This window comes from Sceloporus occidentalis, unplaced genomic scaffold (assembly GCF_023333645.1).
Source record: "Sceloporus occidentalis isolate IW3139 unplaced genomic scaffold, rSceOcc1.0.p SCAF_1, whole genome shotgun sequence".
Lineage (NCBI taxonomy): Eukaryota > Metazoa > Chordata > Lepidosauria > Squamata > Phrynosomatidae > Sceloporus > Sceloporus occidentalis.
In genome coordinates this window covers 21,289,403-21,306,215 of record NW_028316981.1, presented here as the reverse complement: position 1 = coordinate 21,306,215, position 16,813 = coordinate 21,289,403, and the positions used below count along the sequence as shown (strand labels likewise).

Sequence of the window (16,813 nt, the reverse complement as noted above, 5' to 3'; positions counted from 1 at the left end):
ATTTCTCCAGTGCTGCGTCTGCATGACGCAGTGCCAAAGGAGCACTGTAAAGCCGCGGCACTGCAGGTATCATGCTCTGGAAAGGCTGTATTAGGGCTGCAGCATGCGGTTGCCATTGTCCTGCTCTGGCGAAATGGAGGCGGCTACAGGCCACCCCTTAAGGACAGTCTGCACAGCTCCTTTATCTCCCATGTCTGGGTAGGTTGTGAGAATCAGGAATGTAAGGCAACTTCCAGGAGTCAAGATTCCTGTTTTCAGGGAAGAATGTTCCCACAGGAGCTTTGCTTTCCTCTTTGGCGGTACATGACTACAAAAAAGAAGTTTGTGCTCCCATATTGTTTCTTCCTTAGTATGCCTGTGAGATTTTGTTTACATAGACTACAATTTATGAAGGAAGAAAAATATCAGTGGCTACTAGTCATGATAGCTATACCCCCCCCCCCAAAAAAAAACCCCTCCTCCAGTTCCTTCCACCACACATGATAATCCTTGAGTGTTTCCACCCAAATAAGGAGGGGAAAGTCTGAAAATCAGATGAATATACAAATACTGAAAACCAGAAAGAGGCTTCCAGTCACTGTCAGGTTGCCTTTTGGCTGAAAATCAGCCAAATTAGTGTGGCCCAATGTGTGGAGCATCAGATTCTAAAAGTGGAACCAATCACAGTAGCCTATGCTTGCCCTGGAACACACATGTTTTCCAGACATGCATTTATCACATGATAAAATTGCAGGAGTTTTAAAAAACATTTGTAAAGAAGAGTCAAAAGGAGAGTATGAGGCAACTTAAATAATCTTTTCAGGCACTAACTTGCCTGCCTATGGATTCCTTTGCCACTTCTCCTGTAAGCAGAGGTGATTCCAGCAGGTGAGAAAACTGGCTCAGAAATGGGTGAGGTATGGAAAAATGAAAGGGAAGAATTAACATGTATGGGAGGGGTTAAACACTCATTTTCTTACTATTCTTCCCCTACAGGCAAAAGGTTTGCTACTGTAACATAAGCTGGATAGCTGGATAAAACAGGATTTTGGTCTGATTTGGGCCAGTTCTTCCTACTTTTACAGCCCTGGTTTCAGCCAATTCTTGTCCTTTGCTGTAATAAAACAAGGCAGATGAGAGTAACAGCTTGTGTTCTTATGTTTATTTGGGCTGCAGCAGTGGAAAATTCACTTTATAATATGGTTGGACATCTGAAGTTGTTATTGATTTTGTCATTTTCATTCAAGGTACAGCAAGTTCCTCCAATGGCAATTCCAACATTGGGGAGCCACGTATGGTCAACTATCTTCTTCTCCCCACTCCTTACTCCCCCTAGCTATTCCTGAGCAGGCTGGTTTTCTCTCTCCCCCAACTTTCTTTACTTTACTTTACTTTTCTTTGATCTTTGTTTCACTAGATCGCATTGTGATAATTACTAAATTGCATTACAAACAAACAAACAAATCCCAGAAAGGAATGCTGGGTAGGACATAGGGGAGGGAGGCAGTATTAAGGGGGAGTGCAGAATAGAACACAAGAGGCCATTGATGGCAGAAACAGCCCTTGTCATGCTAGTGAAGGGGCATGTCATAAGGAAAGTTCCCAAACCAGTTAATATCAGCTTCCTTTTACTAACATGATTGGCGGTGAGAATGAGGTTCATCTGATAAAGTCCTAGGGGAGACCAGGGTTCCAATCCCCCATCAGCCATGGAAACCCAGTGGATCACTTTGGATAAGTCACTCTCTCTCTGTTTCAGAGAAGGCAATGGCAAACCTCTGAAGAAATCTTGCTGGGAAAACCCTGTGATAGATTCACTGTAAATCAGAAACAGCTTGAAGGCACACAACGATAAATTAAATATTCAAATAAAGGCAATCCAGATCAGTGGCATCATTAGGGGTGTGTGGAGAGTGTGGACCATACCAGGTGACACTAAAATGGGGGGTGTCACCCAGTTGGACCCTCCTCCCACTGTGTGTTTGGGGTGTGGTGCTGCTGCTGGCACCTGCCCCTTCTCTGCTGCTCTGGCTCTCTCAGATGAGGGAGAAAGGCCTCATGTGAGTTAGCCAATGCAAGGAGGAAGGAGGGCAACCCCCCCCCCCCCATTTTCCCCATTGTGATGACTAGCTTGTGGCTAGTCTCTGAGGGTGGCTGGAGAGGGGGCAGTGCAGGCCAGCTCCACTGTTTCTCCCTGCACCCGCACTGGGTGACACCAATACTAGGAAGGCTACTGATCCAGCTTTGTAGGAATACACACCTACAGTATTCTTTAAATGAAAGCTGTCCTCATTCTTTCATAATTGAATATCTCATAAAAACCCAATATGAAAAGAGTGTCTATTCTCAGCTCAGTGATGGGGGAGTATAATCTCTACCAGTAAAGGAAAGGTGCAGGTGAAGGTGTGATGGCTGCTGTTTTGAAACAATGGGTGCTGGTGTTCTAGCATTTCCCTCTTATAAACAGGGAAGTTGAGTCTATTGGTTATGGCCCTTACTTCATTCCAACCTCATCTTGCCAAATTCCCAGTGGGAAGGTGTCCTCTGAGCATTGCGTCTGCTCTGTTGAAACATCAAGGGAGACACTCCTGTGCAGGTGAGGAGTAATACGCCACACCCCGGCAGTCTGGGGAACCCAACCCTTTATCCCAACAGCAAGGATATAAAATGTCCTCTTAAGAATTTCAAGAGCTATTTCACTCTCTACAGAGCCTTTCCTGAAATACGTGAAGTGGCATCCTGATTGTGCTGAAACCAAGAAGATGAAGTTTGGCTTGGGCAGGATGCCTGCCAGGATGACATTTGCCTTCATCTTTGCTGTGACTTTGCTTCTTCCAGGTAAGTTGTTGGTCAGAAACATAAACAAGACTGAACCATTTTGGAAAACAAGGGCATTTATTGTAGAAAATGTAGAAGCTGACCTGATAACAGATTGCTGACAAATATAGCAAATGTTTCATAGAGCCGGAGAAGTCATAAAATTGGTATGATAAAGCTTTCTGGGGAGGAGAGCAACAACTCACTGTAAAATCAGACTGAGATACTGTTGACTTGCATAGAACTGTCTGATAATTTTCATGGTTGAGCAAATATTTTTGGGGAACAGACATGCCAACTGGGACATTCTGGGAATTACAGCCCACAAACTTTCCTAAGCTCTGATCTAGACATGGAAATTCCATATCAGCATCACAGCTAAGTGTTCTTGGTGGACTTATCATCCATGATTTGTCCAGTTCCTTGCTTAAAGTAATCCAAACTACTCACTTTATGATATCTTATTGCAGTGATCCAATAAATGTATTATACTCTGTCTAGTGGTACATTTTTTACCATTCTGATTTGCTTTCAGTCTTTTTTATTGTTTGACCCATGGATCTACCAGAGAGCTTTGTGAGATTAGGGAATCTTGGCAAATTTTATTTGGACTGCATATTTAAGCAAACTGAAATAACTCACACTGCCTGAAATAATATATGGAGTAGAATATAGTTATCCTTCAAACTAAAAACATATTGGGATGTTGTGATGTCATTTTCTGCACATAAAAAAGTGTATTTTAGGGAGAAATGCACATTTCAATGGCTAAGGTGTAAAAATCAGGGTGACCAGGTGTCCTAACTGTAAAATAGGAACGGCAACACAAAATGTAGGACTTTCAATAAAACTGTAGGGCATGGCAAAATAAAAACACTCATAGAACTATAAATCCATGCTTCTTAGACATGCTCAAAATAGAGGACATTTTGGAATTCCTCTTGGACAGAAGGCTGAAATGTAGGACATGTCCTGGTAAAAATGCATATTTTTTTTGAAGAAACACATATAAAAGGGAACGTTTTAAAGAATTTTCATACGTTCAAAACATAACAGAAAATGGAATGAAATGGATGTATGAATCAACACTTACAAAAGTGACACAGATCAGAAACAGACTGGGATGTCAATCCTCATGTAAAATACAAGATTATTCAGCTAAACTAGAAAATTGAAGGGCAGAAAAGAGCACAGTATAGGCACACATGAGTTAAAGAAAATCTCAGTGGAAAGGGTACACAAATATTTCCCTTTGAAAATCAGTACTTGTTTAGGGCTGGACTGATTCTGGGAAATGGCAGCAGGAGACAGATGTAATTAGGGGTACTTTCCCTGTATTTCTAGAATATAAGGGAAGAGATGGGTTAGAACAGAGGCCACGTGAGACCCCACTGCTCTTCTTTGTGCCCTACCATACTTGATGCCTTCCAGGCAAAAATAAGTAGATGATAGATGATAGATAGATGATAGAAAGAGATAGACAGACAGACAGACAGACAGACAGACAGACAGACAGACAGACATTGTACATACTCATAGAATCATAGAATCATAGAGTTGGAAGAAACCGCAAGAGCCACCCAGTCCAAACCCCTGCCATGCATGAAATCTAAATCAAAGCATCCCCGACAGATGGCCATCCAGCCTCTGCTTAAAGACCTCCAAGGAGGGAGATTCCACTACACTCCAACGGAGTTTGTTCCACTGTCGAACAGCCCTTACTGTCAGGAAGTTCCTCCTAATGTTGAGGTGGAATCTCTTTTCCCGTAGCTTGCATCCATTGCTCCGGGTCCTAGTTTCTGGAACAGCAGAAAACAAGCTGGCTCCCTCCTCAATATGACATCCCTTCAAGTATTTCAACAGGGCTATCATATCACCTCCTAACCTTCTCTTCTCCAGGCTAAACATCCCCAGCTCCCTAAGTTGTTCCTCATACGACATGGTTTCCAGACCCTTCACTATTTGGGTTGCCCTCCTTTGGACAAGCTCCAGTTTCTCAATATCCTTTTTAAATTGTGGTGCCCAGAACTGGACACAATATTCCAGTTGATCTCATGGATAAATTGAGGGCAGGTTGTGGGGCCAAAATTACAAATTCTGAAATGACCCATGGATAAGTTGATGGTAAAACTTAGGGGCATGAAACAAAGGATTTAAAGGATGAACTAAAGGAAAACAATGCAATAGAACTTACAAAATTCCAGCAGTCATAATAGTTTGTGCTAACACTAAAGGCTGGATGGATGAGAAAATAGGGGGGCGGGGTGGGGATCAGTGTTTCCAGGATAGTTCCTCTTTAAATAGGAGTTACAATACAGTACTTAGATTGACCCGTGGATAAGTCGACTTAGGGTTTTTGGGTTAATTTTTGACTAAAATTTCTAGACTTATACATGAGTATATACGATAGATAGATAGACAGATAAAAAGGCGGATCAAAATGAAGCTTTTCTACTCTTCAACTATCAGTTTTGACCTTCAACCGGTTGCAGGACCCCCACACCTAAAATTCCCACCAGTGACCAAAAGAAAAACTGGAAGTGGACCTCTGATCTATTCCCAGTTTTGAATTCTTGATTATTTTTGGGCCTAGTCCATTTTGAGGAAGGCTCTGGAGGCAGAAATGGCCTCCTGATACTCTGAAACTGCCCGCTGCCCCCACTTCACTCTGAGGCTGCCCACGTCCCTGGTTGTGCTAGGTTTTGGGACTGTTTTGTTTACATTTCAGGGCAAAAAAGACAGTGTCCAGGGCTAGACCTGTTACTAGGCAGAGTGAGGATCTGCCTTAGGCAGCAAGAAACAGATTTTGGAGGGTTTTCTGTGCGGACCATGAAGCCTGCCTTTTTTTAGAGACATCAGAAGAGGTTCCACTGCCATCACCATACCCTCCAACTGTTCTGATCAGGCAGCGACTGTCTCAGTTAATCCTCTGTCACCTCACTTTTGCAGCTGTTTTTAAAATCTACCACTCTCTCTCTCCTCCACCATTCCCCCTTCATCCTCAGTTTATTTCAACTGGTGCAAAATGAGTTCAAAATGCAAAAGTAGTTTGCATTCCACAACGTCAGTGTGTGAGGGGAGAAATTAGGGATTTGGGCATCTTGTCCTTCCCAGTTGGCTCAAGCAACAGCAGTCAGTTGTAGCCCCTCCTAGGATGCGTCCACTCTGCATATATAATCCAGATTGATACCACTTTAACTGCCATGGCTCCATCCTATGGAATTCTTGAATTTGTAGTTTGTTGTGGCACCAGAGTTCTCTTACGATTAAGGTATTTCGTAGTGATCACTTACTTCTGGAGAGATTCAGGGGGAGGGGCCCGATTCTGCCCAGTTCCATCCAGGGCAAATAGTTCAGTCTGAATGGGGCCAGAGAAGGCTAAATGTCTCACAAAACTACAGATCCTAGAATTCCATAGCATTGAGCCATGGCAGTTAAAGCGGTGATAAAGATGCACCCTAGCTTGTCTGTTCTCCATCCACAGTAACTTGTACCATCTTCCCATGCTCCAATGTAATTTTGCCCCATGGGTCCCAGTTTTCATGTGTGAAAAAGGTGTGCAACACCTGTGCAAAGTAATATTCAAATGCTAGTCTGGTCAGCTCCTATACATGAATTGAGAGGGTGGTGCCACCTTGTTTTTCTTCCTCAAGCAACAAGATGGCATGAGATTGTGGCTTGACATTCCCCAAGTCTGGACCACATGATTTGACTGGATTGTAATTATTTCTGAGGCGATACTAATCTCATTAATCTTTCAGCCCTCAGTTCCCGTACTCTGGTGAACACACACTAAAGGTGACAAACAACTTAATTGGTTTTAGGGTGGAGCACAATTGTTTTGCAAGTGAGACTTGCAATTAAACTTGTTTGCAGCAACAATATAGGCTGAGTCTCCTTTACCTGGAATTCCGAAATTGAAAATATTCCAAAGGCCAACACTTTTTTCATGGGTGGCTGACATAGTGACACTTTCACTTTTTGACGGTTCAGTACCGTCGCTCATCCATATCCACAGATTCTTTATCCGTGGAGTCAACCATCTACGGCTTTTAAAAATAAATAAATAAATATATTATATTATATTATATTATATTATATTATATATAAATTCCAAAAAGCAAACCTTGAATTTTCCATTTTATAGAAGGGACACGATTTTACTACCCAATTGTATTTAATGGCACTTTAGCATCCACAGATTTTGGTATCCATGGGAGGTCCTGGAACCAGCAGATACCAAGAGTCTACTATATAAACAAATTTTGTTTCATGCACAAAATGATTTAAAATATTGTATAAAATTATCTTCAGTCTATATGCACAAGGTATATATGAAACATAAAGGAATGTTGTGTTTAGACTTGGGTCCCATCTTCATGATATTTCATTATGTACGTATATGCAAATACAGGTATTCCAAAAACTAACCCCCCCCCCCGCCAAATATCCAAAATCCAAAACACATTTGATCTCAAGCATTTTGGATCAGAGAGACTCAACATGTAATCACCACCCATATTTTATAGCGAGATGAGCTGAGTTCCCTTGAAGTGATGGGGACCAGAGTGGGAGGAAAAAAAGGCCATAACCATCACCAGGTTGTTGTTGTCGCTGTTGGGCCTTCAAGTCATTTCCAATTTATGGCAGTCCTGAAGCAACCCTATCATGGCGTTTTCTTGGCAAGTTTCTTCAGAAGGGGTTTACCATTGCCATCCTCTGAGGTTAAGAGAGTGTGACTTGCCCAAGGTCACCCAGTTGGTTTCCATGGCTGAGTGGGGATTCAAACCCTGTTCTCCAGAGCCATAGTCCAACACTCAAACCATTACACTACACTGGCTACTGCATCAGTAAATATAAGAGATCCAGTGCTTTGTTAAGTACACCATCTTGAGCTCATAGAAAGAAAAGTGGGATATGGCTATAACTGTGTGCATGTGCCTTCAAGTTGGGGTTTTCTTAGGTAAAGCATAGTCAGAGGTAGTTATGCCAGCTTCTTCCTCTGAAATTTAGCTTACAGCAATGGATATTTGTTGGCAGTCTCCCATTCAAGTACTAACCAGAGCTGACTCTGCTTAGCTTCCAAGGTCAGGTGGGATCTTGTGTCTTCAGGGTTTTTAGGTCTTATGGCTACTAAATATCATTAAAAATCACTGCCTGTGTCTCCCTCCCCCCAATATCATTTTTGCATGTGTGAACCCAAGAGCAGAGAATACCTGGTCTTAAAGAAACTTGAGATGTGAGAAGTGAGTGAGCAAAGGTGATGAAGATACTTTTGATAATTTGAATAATTTAATGTAATTTTTAAAATAGATATATAGATAAATGAGATGTTAAAATTCTTCTGTCTCTTTTTTGGGGCACATCAACTCCAATGCCATCGGCCAAAGTTCTATTAAGTCTTGCATAAGTAAGACATTACATACCAATTAAAAAAAAATAAATCGGGTGCTTTACATCACTGTCCACATGCCATCTCACAACACCTGATATTTTTGTTTTAATTGGTTAACATAATACCTATGAAACAATTTGTTAGTAGAATCCCAGGCTGCAAAAAGTAGGCTTATAATGGCCTAAATCCTATTCTTAGTTTCAACTAGATCTTGTAGTTATTAACTGCACTTGAACTGACCATGACTCATGGCAGCCCTGTGGATGAGGCATCTTCAAGACCCCTGTCCTCCATTGCTTTGCTTAGGTCTAGCCATCTGGCATGTGAGCTTCATCTCCTTCTGTTGCCTTCTTCCTTCCCTAGCATTACTGTCTTTTCTAGTGAGTTGTGCTTTAGTTTCAGCATCTTGATTTCCATGAAGAGTTCAGACTTGATCCGATCAAAGACCCATTTGTTTGTATTTTTGACTGTCCACGGTATCCTCATCACTCTTCTCCAGCACCACATCTCAAATGCATTTATTTTCTTTCTCTTGGCTTTCTTCACTATCCAGCTCTCACTTCTATGCATTCTATCTGTACATGGTGATGGGGAATATAACGACTTGGACAATTCTGACTTTAGTACTTTGTTGTATATCTTTACACTTTAGGATCTTGTCTGGTTCCTTTATGGCTGCCCTTTTCATTCCTAGTTTACTTATTTCTTGACTGCAATCTCCGTTCTTATCAATCTTTGATCCAAGATACAGGAATGAATCACATCAAGGAATTCCAAAAGAAAATCAGCACGTGCTTTGACTGCATTGATCACAAAAAGATATGGGATGCTGTTAAAGACACGAGAGCACCACTACGTTTGATAGTTCTGCTGAGAAACCTACTGTCAGGACAAAAGGCCACTGTCAAAACAGAATATGGAGAAAAAGAATGGTTCCCAATTGGCAAAGGAGTCAGGCAAGGCTCCATATTATCACTATACTTGTTCAACTTGAAGAACAGGGTTAGACTTAGAAGGAGGAGAAGTGATGATAAGAGGAAGGAATATCAACAATCTGCGATATGCGGATGACACCATACTACCAGCAGAAATCATCACAGACTTGGAACAATTACTAAGGAAGGTCAAGGAAGAAAGTGCAAAGGCAAATGGCCACAGAAGACCTACATAAATTTAAATTAGACAATGAGGAAATTGAAATAGTTAAGGATGTAGTTAAGGATGTTCAGAATGGAGACTGTGCAGTCAAGAGACAAAAAGAAGACTAGGAATGGGAAGGGCAGCCATGAAAGAGCTGTCCTAAGGATAGATTTCTCATCAAGACTATCAAATGTAATGGCACTCTCATGTCTTTAAGAGTGTTCTGTAGTTTTTTTTTATCATCTATGCAGTCAAAGGCTTTGCTATAGTCTATAAAGCACATGCAGAGTAGGCCTGTTTATTTAGAATGTATCCACACTGCAGAATTAAAACAGTTTGACACCACTTTAACACTTTAACTATCATGGCCCTATCCTGTGGAAGCCTGGGGTTTGTAGTTTGATGAGGTATTCAGCCTGGTCAGTTGGAGAGCTCTGGTGCCTTACCAAACTTCAGATCCCAGGGATCTGTGGATAGAGTCATGACAGTTAAAGTGGAGTCAACCTGCCTTAATTCTGAAGTGTGGCTATACCATTCGCTACATCTTGACATGATATGTTGCTACATCTTGAATATCATTCAACAGTTAATTCAAGGGGTCTAGTTCTAGTTGGATCTTCTAGCAACAGGATTTCAACCAATGTATTTGGTTCAACTGGAGATAAATGTCTTTTCAAGATCTTCTGAGGGACCAATCAGACTACAAATGTTTCCCCTTCAATTTGGCAAATTGATACAATGTGTGAATGCTTGTGCTACATGTGTGTATGTAAGGAGAGGTGGCATTCTGGGGTGACAATCGGATGGAAAGCAGATGCAGAGATGGCATTCAGGTGGCCTCCCCTGCAAGCGACATTTGTTGTTGTTGTTGTTATTATTATTATTGTGACAGATTATGCAAATGCTTTGGGCTTGAAGGGAAGGGAAGAGGTTCCAAAGAGGAGGAAATACTGGGCTGGAAGTGAAGGGGAAGCTAGAGGTTGGCATTCAGAGGGAAGGCTGTGGAAACCCGTGACTTTGGGGGAGTCACACTCTCTCAGCCTCAGGGGAAAGGCAATGGCAAATCTTCTCGGAACCAATCTTGCCAAGAAAACCCCAGGATGGGGTTGTTTTAGGGTAATACACAAAACACACACACACACATTTGGAGGTTTTTAAATTTGACAAGTTGACAGAATATGTGCACACTGCCGCCAGTTCTTTTTTTAAAAAGGAGGGGAGAAAGCACCCATCCGGTTGGCCAATGGTTGTAGCATATGTCACCTTTGACGAAAGCGGAAGTGAATTTGATTGACAACAAAGGAGGCTCCATTTTAAAGCGGTACTGCAAATGTGAACTTCAGAGGGGCAAATTTCTCCGATCAAGGTAAGGGTAGTGGGCACTTGTAACTGCGCTGATTCGGTATGAGGGCAACTGGATCTACCTAGTTCTATCCAGTGCAAATGGGCTAGTGAGAATGGGGCCTCAGTTTAGAGCTGTGTATTGCAAACAAATCTGTTTACAAAACGTCATTCTGCAGCCTTCTCGAAACTAGTGCCCTCCAGATATGACAGACTATAAAGTCTTTTTAAAAAAGATTTTAAGCAATATGTTTGTGAATAGCTAGCAAAGTATTGAGAACATGGCTCACTGTTTGCTTTATTGACCTCTATATAATACCCCAAAATTATGGAATAACTTACTGGAAGAGGTCCATCTTATTACCACACTAGAAGCCTTTAAGAAGGCATTAAAGATGGATCTCTTCTGGCGGGCATATCCACCCGACCTGCTATAGTTGAATATTCCCATTCTGATTTGATAATACAGAAAACAGACGACAATTTGGATGTGTTAATTCTCCTACAGCAACACTACTGGTTGATTAGTATTGTATTGTATTGTTAAATAAGGCTGTTTTTAACCGTATTGTGCACTTTGTAATTTGTATTGCTGATACTGTTGTGATCCCACCTCGATCCGCAGGGAGAGGCAGGAAATAGAAATAAAAATGATATTCTTATTCTTGTTATCTCTTGAATTAAGTCCCCTTTCCAGTCTAGTACTCTAGGACTTGGTCAAAACATGACCAGTTGACTGATTATTCTGAATACGTTATTGGTAAGAGATCCTGTTTACAGTAGCAGCATACATATGGAGATGCTGGTGACCCATTACCCTGAATGAAGGCTTTGTAAATTACCTGGTATTAAAATATATATATATGGGGGATTAAATTAATTTGCTCAGTTTACGTTAAATGTGTAAGATAGCCCTGATACATATTTCCCCGAAAATGTGGGCTGGAGGCAGCCAGTTTTCCTGCGGAGGGATGCCACAGCAGCCAAGCTGCGTGGTGTCCCTCTGCCCCAAAAAGAACTCAGAAAAAATGGGTTCTTCTTGGGATCCTGTGTGCAGCAACATCTATACACTGCGCATCGCTTACGTCATGATAACAGCCCCTGTATGGATGGGAGGCCACCATTATGCCACCGCTGTGACATCACAGGGTTAGGGGCCATTCAGTTGGTGCGTGGTCCCTAACCCTACAATTGCGGCCTGGATGCCACTTCTTGCTGGTATGTACCGGGCCATAGTTTACTGCCTGTATAAGCCACATTTGTTAGTTGTTTGTACATTTACTTTTTGTAATCAGAGTTGCTCTCAATGATTTCTGTTCTGTACATTACGTGAACCGCTTTAGAACTGTTGGTTTTCAGCCAGAAATGGACAACTGTGGCTCTCCCGATATTGTTCTAACATTCTTGACCATTGGCCTGTGGCTGATGGGAATTGGAGTCCAACAGCCCATGGAAAACCACAGGTTGCAGACCATTGTCAGAGAGAACTGTATGAAGGTTTAGGGGTGCTATCTCTCCCCCCTGCCCCCGGTGTGCTTTCTCTGCATATAATTTCAGATATTAAATAATTTCAGAAATTCAGCAGGTGAAAATAGGGCTGCACTATGGAGATAGTGATGGGGAAAATTCTGTCTCTTGAATTTATCCTATACAGTAGTTTGGGGATCATGCTCATTTCACTTTAACTCCCATGTGATATGCCAATATTGATCTGGTGTTTCTTTTACTGCAAGGAAGTGCGTCTCTGTGATATGCATAGAACTTCTGCCAGGAAAAATTGTGACAACAGCATGACTATACAACACTATTGCTCAAAGAGAAAAGGTAGCAGAGTGTTGGTGGCAGTTTGATTTAGGAAAATGGGATATTGTTTTTAATCCCAACTCATTTCCTAAAGAGCCTTAAACAGTGCTGGATGTAGAAGTCATCAAAAGAGATTGATGGGCAGCATAGATCAGGCTTGGATTTAAGAGGTGACAACCTAGTTCCAACAAACCCAGCTTCACTAAGGATTCACTGAGTGGGAGGAAGCATGTAAGGATTGTGAACTTGTTGCAGCTTATCTCTCAGCTGTTTAACAGGAATAGGAGGAGAGATAAGTGGGGTGGATATGGGAATGTTGTCACTTGTCCTATGTCTTATGGAGAGGGTCATGATGCAAACAGCAATCTGAGTGCAGTTGGTTGGTGTGTGGGCTGTTGCCTGTGGTGTCAACAGTGCAACACCTTAGATGAAACAAATTTGCATATTCTGAGAAATCACATGCTATGGAAGCAGAGCTTTTAAAAGTTAATTTGGAGGGAAAAATACAACTCCCAGTGTTACTCAAAATGCTAGGGTCCCTGGAGGGCACGCACAAATTAATATGCTTCAGGGGAATTTTAATAGCTCAAATACTGTGGCTGGGGCAACAATGGCTTTGGGATAGCAACCCTGTGTATATCCGTTCTAAATCACACAGAACGCCAGAGGCAATTTCCAAATTAGTTGAGAATTTTATTAAGAAAATAAGCAATGTGCACACATAAGCACACACACACACAAGAGCAAAGGAAACAATGGCTGGAAAAAGTGAATAGTAAATGGCCTTGCTAATGGTGATAGTTTACTGATTTGTGAGGCTTGTTTCCAATTGATGGAGGTCTGCCTTAGCAAGTGAGTTGGCCAGCTTATTGAGGAGCCTAGTCTAGTCAAACTGACAGCATGCCAGCCTGCTTACAAACTAGACTGAATTGCTGGTGTGCAAGCACTGATATTTATACCCACAACCATGTCTTGGAGGTAGAAACCAAGGAATAAAAGGATTAAATTCCTGCTAAATGGTTTTCCAGGAGGAAAAGAATGGTCAAGAGCTGTAGTAAAAGTTTGGGTGATTGGTGTGAATATCTCAGACAAACGAAATCTTGCACTCCTTACCGGGGTGTCATTTTTGTGTGTATGAACAGTCAGTCACCTTCTTTGGTCATGATCCCATCATCACCTTCCTTAGACAAAAGAGATTGTGCTGATGGTTAGATGATCTCATCAAGGTGGGTGCCTTCCTTGTCCCCTTGCTAGAGCCAACTGGAGCTTCAACTATGTCATGGTCATGCTTCTGCAGTGAGGTTGTTTCCAGATCACCAACCCCAGTATCCCTTTTAATATTATATTGATATCAAATATGAGGGGTGACTGGGAGCCTGATCTTGGGGTAACACCAGCATGGTGATGCTAGCTAACAGATTATAGCAGTTGTAGTTTTCCAAGTTCAGTGTAAAATTATTCCAGGACTCTATGTGGCCTCTTTTGCAATAATTTGTTCTTTGGTCAGCAAAGTCAATGCAAAGTTAATGAGCCCTGGTGGCGCAGTGGTTAAATGCCTGTACTGCAGCCATTCACTCAAAACCACAAGGTTGCGAGTTCAAGACCAGAAAAAGGGCCCAAGCTCGACTCAGGCTTGCATCCTTCCGAGGTCGCTAAAATGAGTACCCAGACTGTTGGGGGAAAATTAGCTTACATGCTAATTAGCTTACTTGCTGTTCACCGCTATGATCTTTGGAATAGCGGTATATAAATAAAACAAATTATTATTATTATTACTTTTTTCATGAATGTTTTGCTGTAATAGGAATGGACATTGTGCAAATTTTCAGATATTGTTGGACTGCATCTCCCAACAGTCCTAGCCAGCATAGTCAATGGTGAGGAATGCCAAGGAGTAGCACTCTAATAAAATCTGGAGGGCTATACAATTCCCACCCTGCTCTACAGTATGTTTGAAGTGATCTGTTCCAGCAAAAGCAACAAAGAATTTAGTCACATATTTAAAATGAACACATTTTAGCTTTTATACTGTTGAGATCACTTCATCAGATTCATAGAATGTTATTCTAAATGTCATCACTATAGGAAAGCACAAATAAATGTTTGCAATTACTTAACAGGCAAATACATGCAAGAAACAGAATATTCAGACGTATTCTTTTGCTTAAAGACTCATTAGTTTGTTTTGTGTCATAACAAAAGAATGCGTAGCTCTCCAGAGAGTGTTGGGTTACAATTTCCATCATCCCCCACCACTGGCTAGTGCTGTTGGAATTTACAATCTGAAAACACATATTACCTCTCTTGTTTTACACAGGTCTCCCAGCAATCTCTTCAGAATTCTGTATAAGAAAAACAGTTTCCACTTGATGCATAATATTTCTTGGCTACTGATCTGACATCAGAATGGTCAATATTCAGAAATCAATATGACAACATTTCAGTCTCTTGAGACACTTTATTGTTGGCCATAAAGTGGCTGTTCTCAAACACAACTACTTCAAAGACAGAAATCCAGTATGGTGCTTCTGAATAAACACTCATTGAGAAGTTCACTTCTTCTGCATCTGGCTTGAACTGAGATGAAGTGTTTTAATTACACTACAGCTATCAGTTGCCTTATTCATGCCAGGATGTTTGTTAACGTTGCTTTGTGAGTGGTCACTATAATTATTTGACACACACAGCAGCTCTAATGTAATAATCATGTTTATTCCTCTCTGACTTCACTACTAACATTTCCTCCTTTGCTCTACCACCATGCGTCTATATTTGTGCCATTCTGATGCATCTAATTCTATGCATCTAATGAAATGAACCTTGGTCAGCATACGTTTATACCATTGTGAATATGTTAGACTTTAAGATGCTACCAAGTTCTTTAATGCATTAATTAGCCTTTGGCCTTGATGTATAAGTCTATTGTATCATCATAACCTCTTTCCTTCGTGTTCCCTCTTAGATGTGACATCCGTGAGTGTCTATAGGTCTGTGGAGACAACCGACGCTACATCTGCCAGTGTGACAAGTGCACCAAAGGAAACTACCCCAAATAAATATGAGTCTGAAACCAATGAAACTGAAAGAGATTACAGTGAGGTGGGCTTGACCCCACTTGATGATTCTCCAGAGTTTTATGAAACTGTCTCACCTGTCAAAGAAGAAAATGTGCCCTTATTAAATATTGAAAAAGAGGAATCCAATGAAGAGAGACAAATTAACATGGAAGAGTTTCCAGAGGAAATTAATGGACCAGAAGCCAACATCGATGAAGCTGAAAACTTAATTGGCCTGAATGAACTTGATGAAGCAGTAGATGATGCCCTTGACCTGATCAGAGTCCTTGTCAAGAGAGATGCTGGAGAAGAAGAAGAATCAGAAGATGAGGCAGAAGAAGCAGATGAACCTAAAATGGACACTATAGATGAGGATGAGTTTTCATTTTCTGACTTAGCCAGAGTCTTTGAGCCTTTGATACAAGCTTTTTCCAGCTCAGAATCTGGGCCTCCATCACCAGATGATTTCTTCTCTTGGTTGCCTGCCCTAAAGGACCTTCTGGAGCCTAATGAGGAGCCCAGTGCAAGCAGACCAACAGGCTTGCCATCCAACAGCATGACTCATCCAGCAAGAAGGTCTAGTCCCTCAACTTTCCCAGAGCCATCTCTGCAAATCGCCCCTGCCTCACCACCTGCAGAGCCAACTGAATCGGAGGTCCATCCCTCTCCATCTCTGCTGGAGGAATTGACCACTCCTGTTCCACCAACTATACCTGTGCCTCCTCAGCCTAGCCAGCCTTATCTTTCAGATGCCCCAGATGCTGAAGAGATGTTTTATTAAGTAGACACAATTAAGCTGAAAGCCAGTATGATGTAAAGGTTCCAATACTGGACTGGGATTTTAGATCTGGATTCTAGTTCCCTCTGAGTGATAAAACTCACTGGGTGATCTAAGGCTATCTTATCTCAAGGTTATGTAGGGATAATGTAGGGGTCCATGCCACTTTGAGTTCATTTGAGCAAAAGTGGAATATAAATGTAATAATTAAATAATCTGGAGATTGATGAAATGGGTGTAAGATAACGAGAACAACTGGAAAGTTCCTCTTCCTCATATTGCTTATTAAGATCATCGATATTTCTTGTTATTCCAAAGGTATAAAACATAAATAAGCATATGCTTTAATGCTCTGCTTTTGCAGGCAATGTAATCATGCATATATTCAAGACCAATCCTTTAAACTTTGTTGGGGCTCTTTACTCCTTGAGAACCGAAAAATTATGCCCCTATGAAGTAATTTAGTAGGACAAAGGGAGTATTGCATCTAGCTAACATAAAATA

At 41.4% G+C, this 16,813-nt stretch overlaps 1 protein-coding gene across 1 annotated transcript; it reads left to right on the top strand.

Annotated features, from left to right (window-relative positions):
* The first annotated feature begins 2,741 nt into the window (after positions 1 to 2,741).
* Positions 2,742 to 16,312, top strand: LOC149321101 (uncharacterized). Its single transcript, XM_089491360.1, has 2 exons — positions 2,742 to 2,817; positions 15,438 to 16,312. Exons 1-2 carry the CDS (start codon positions 2,742 to 2,744, stop codon positions 16,310 to 16,312), a joined length of 951 nt encoding a protein of 316 aa, XP_089347486.1.
* The last annotated feature ends 501 nt before the right edge of the window (positions 16,313 to 16,813 follow it).

What these genes read in the sequence shown, in the direction of transcription:
- LOC149321101 (XM_089491360.1), top strand. Translation starts at nt 2,742, where the DNA reads ATGAAGTTTGGCTTGGGCAGGATGCCTGCCAGGATGACATTTGCCTTC. An exon ending in TGTGACTTTGCTTCTTCCAG is followed by an intron (nt 2,818 to 15,437) that starts GTAAGTTGTTGG and finishes GTTCCCTCTTAG; the next exon opens with ATGTGACATCCGTGAGTGTC.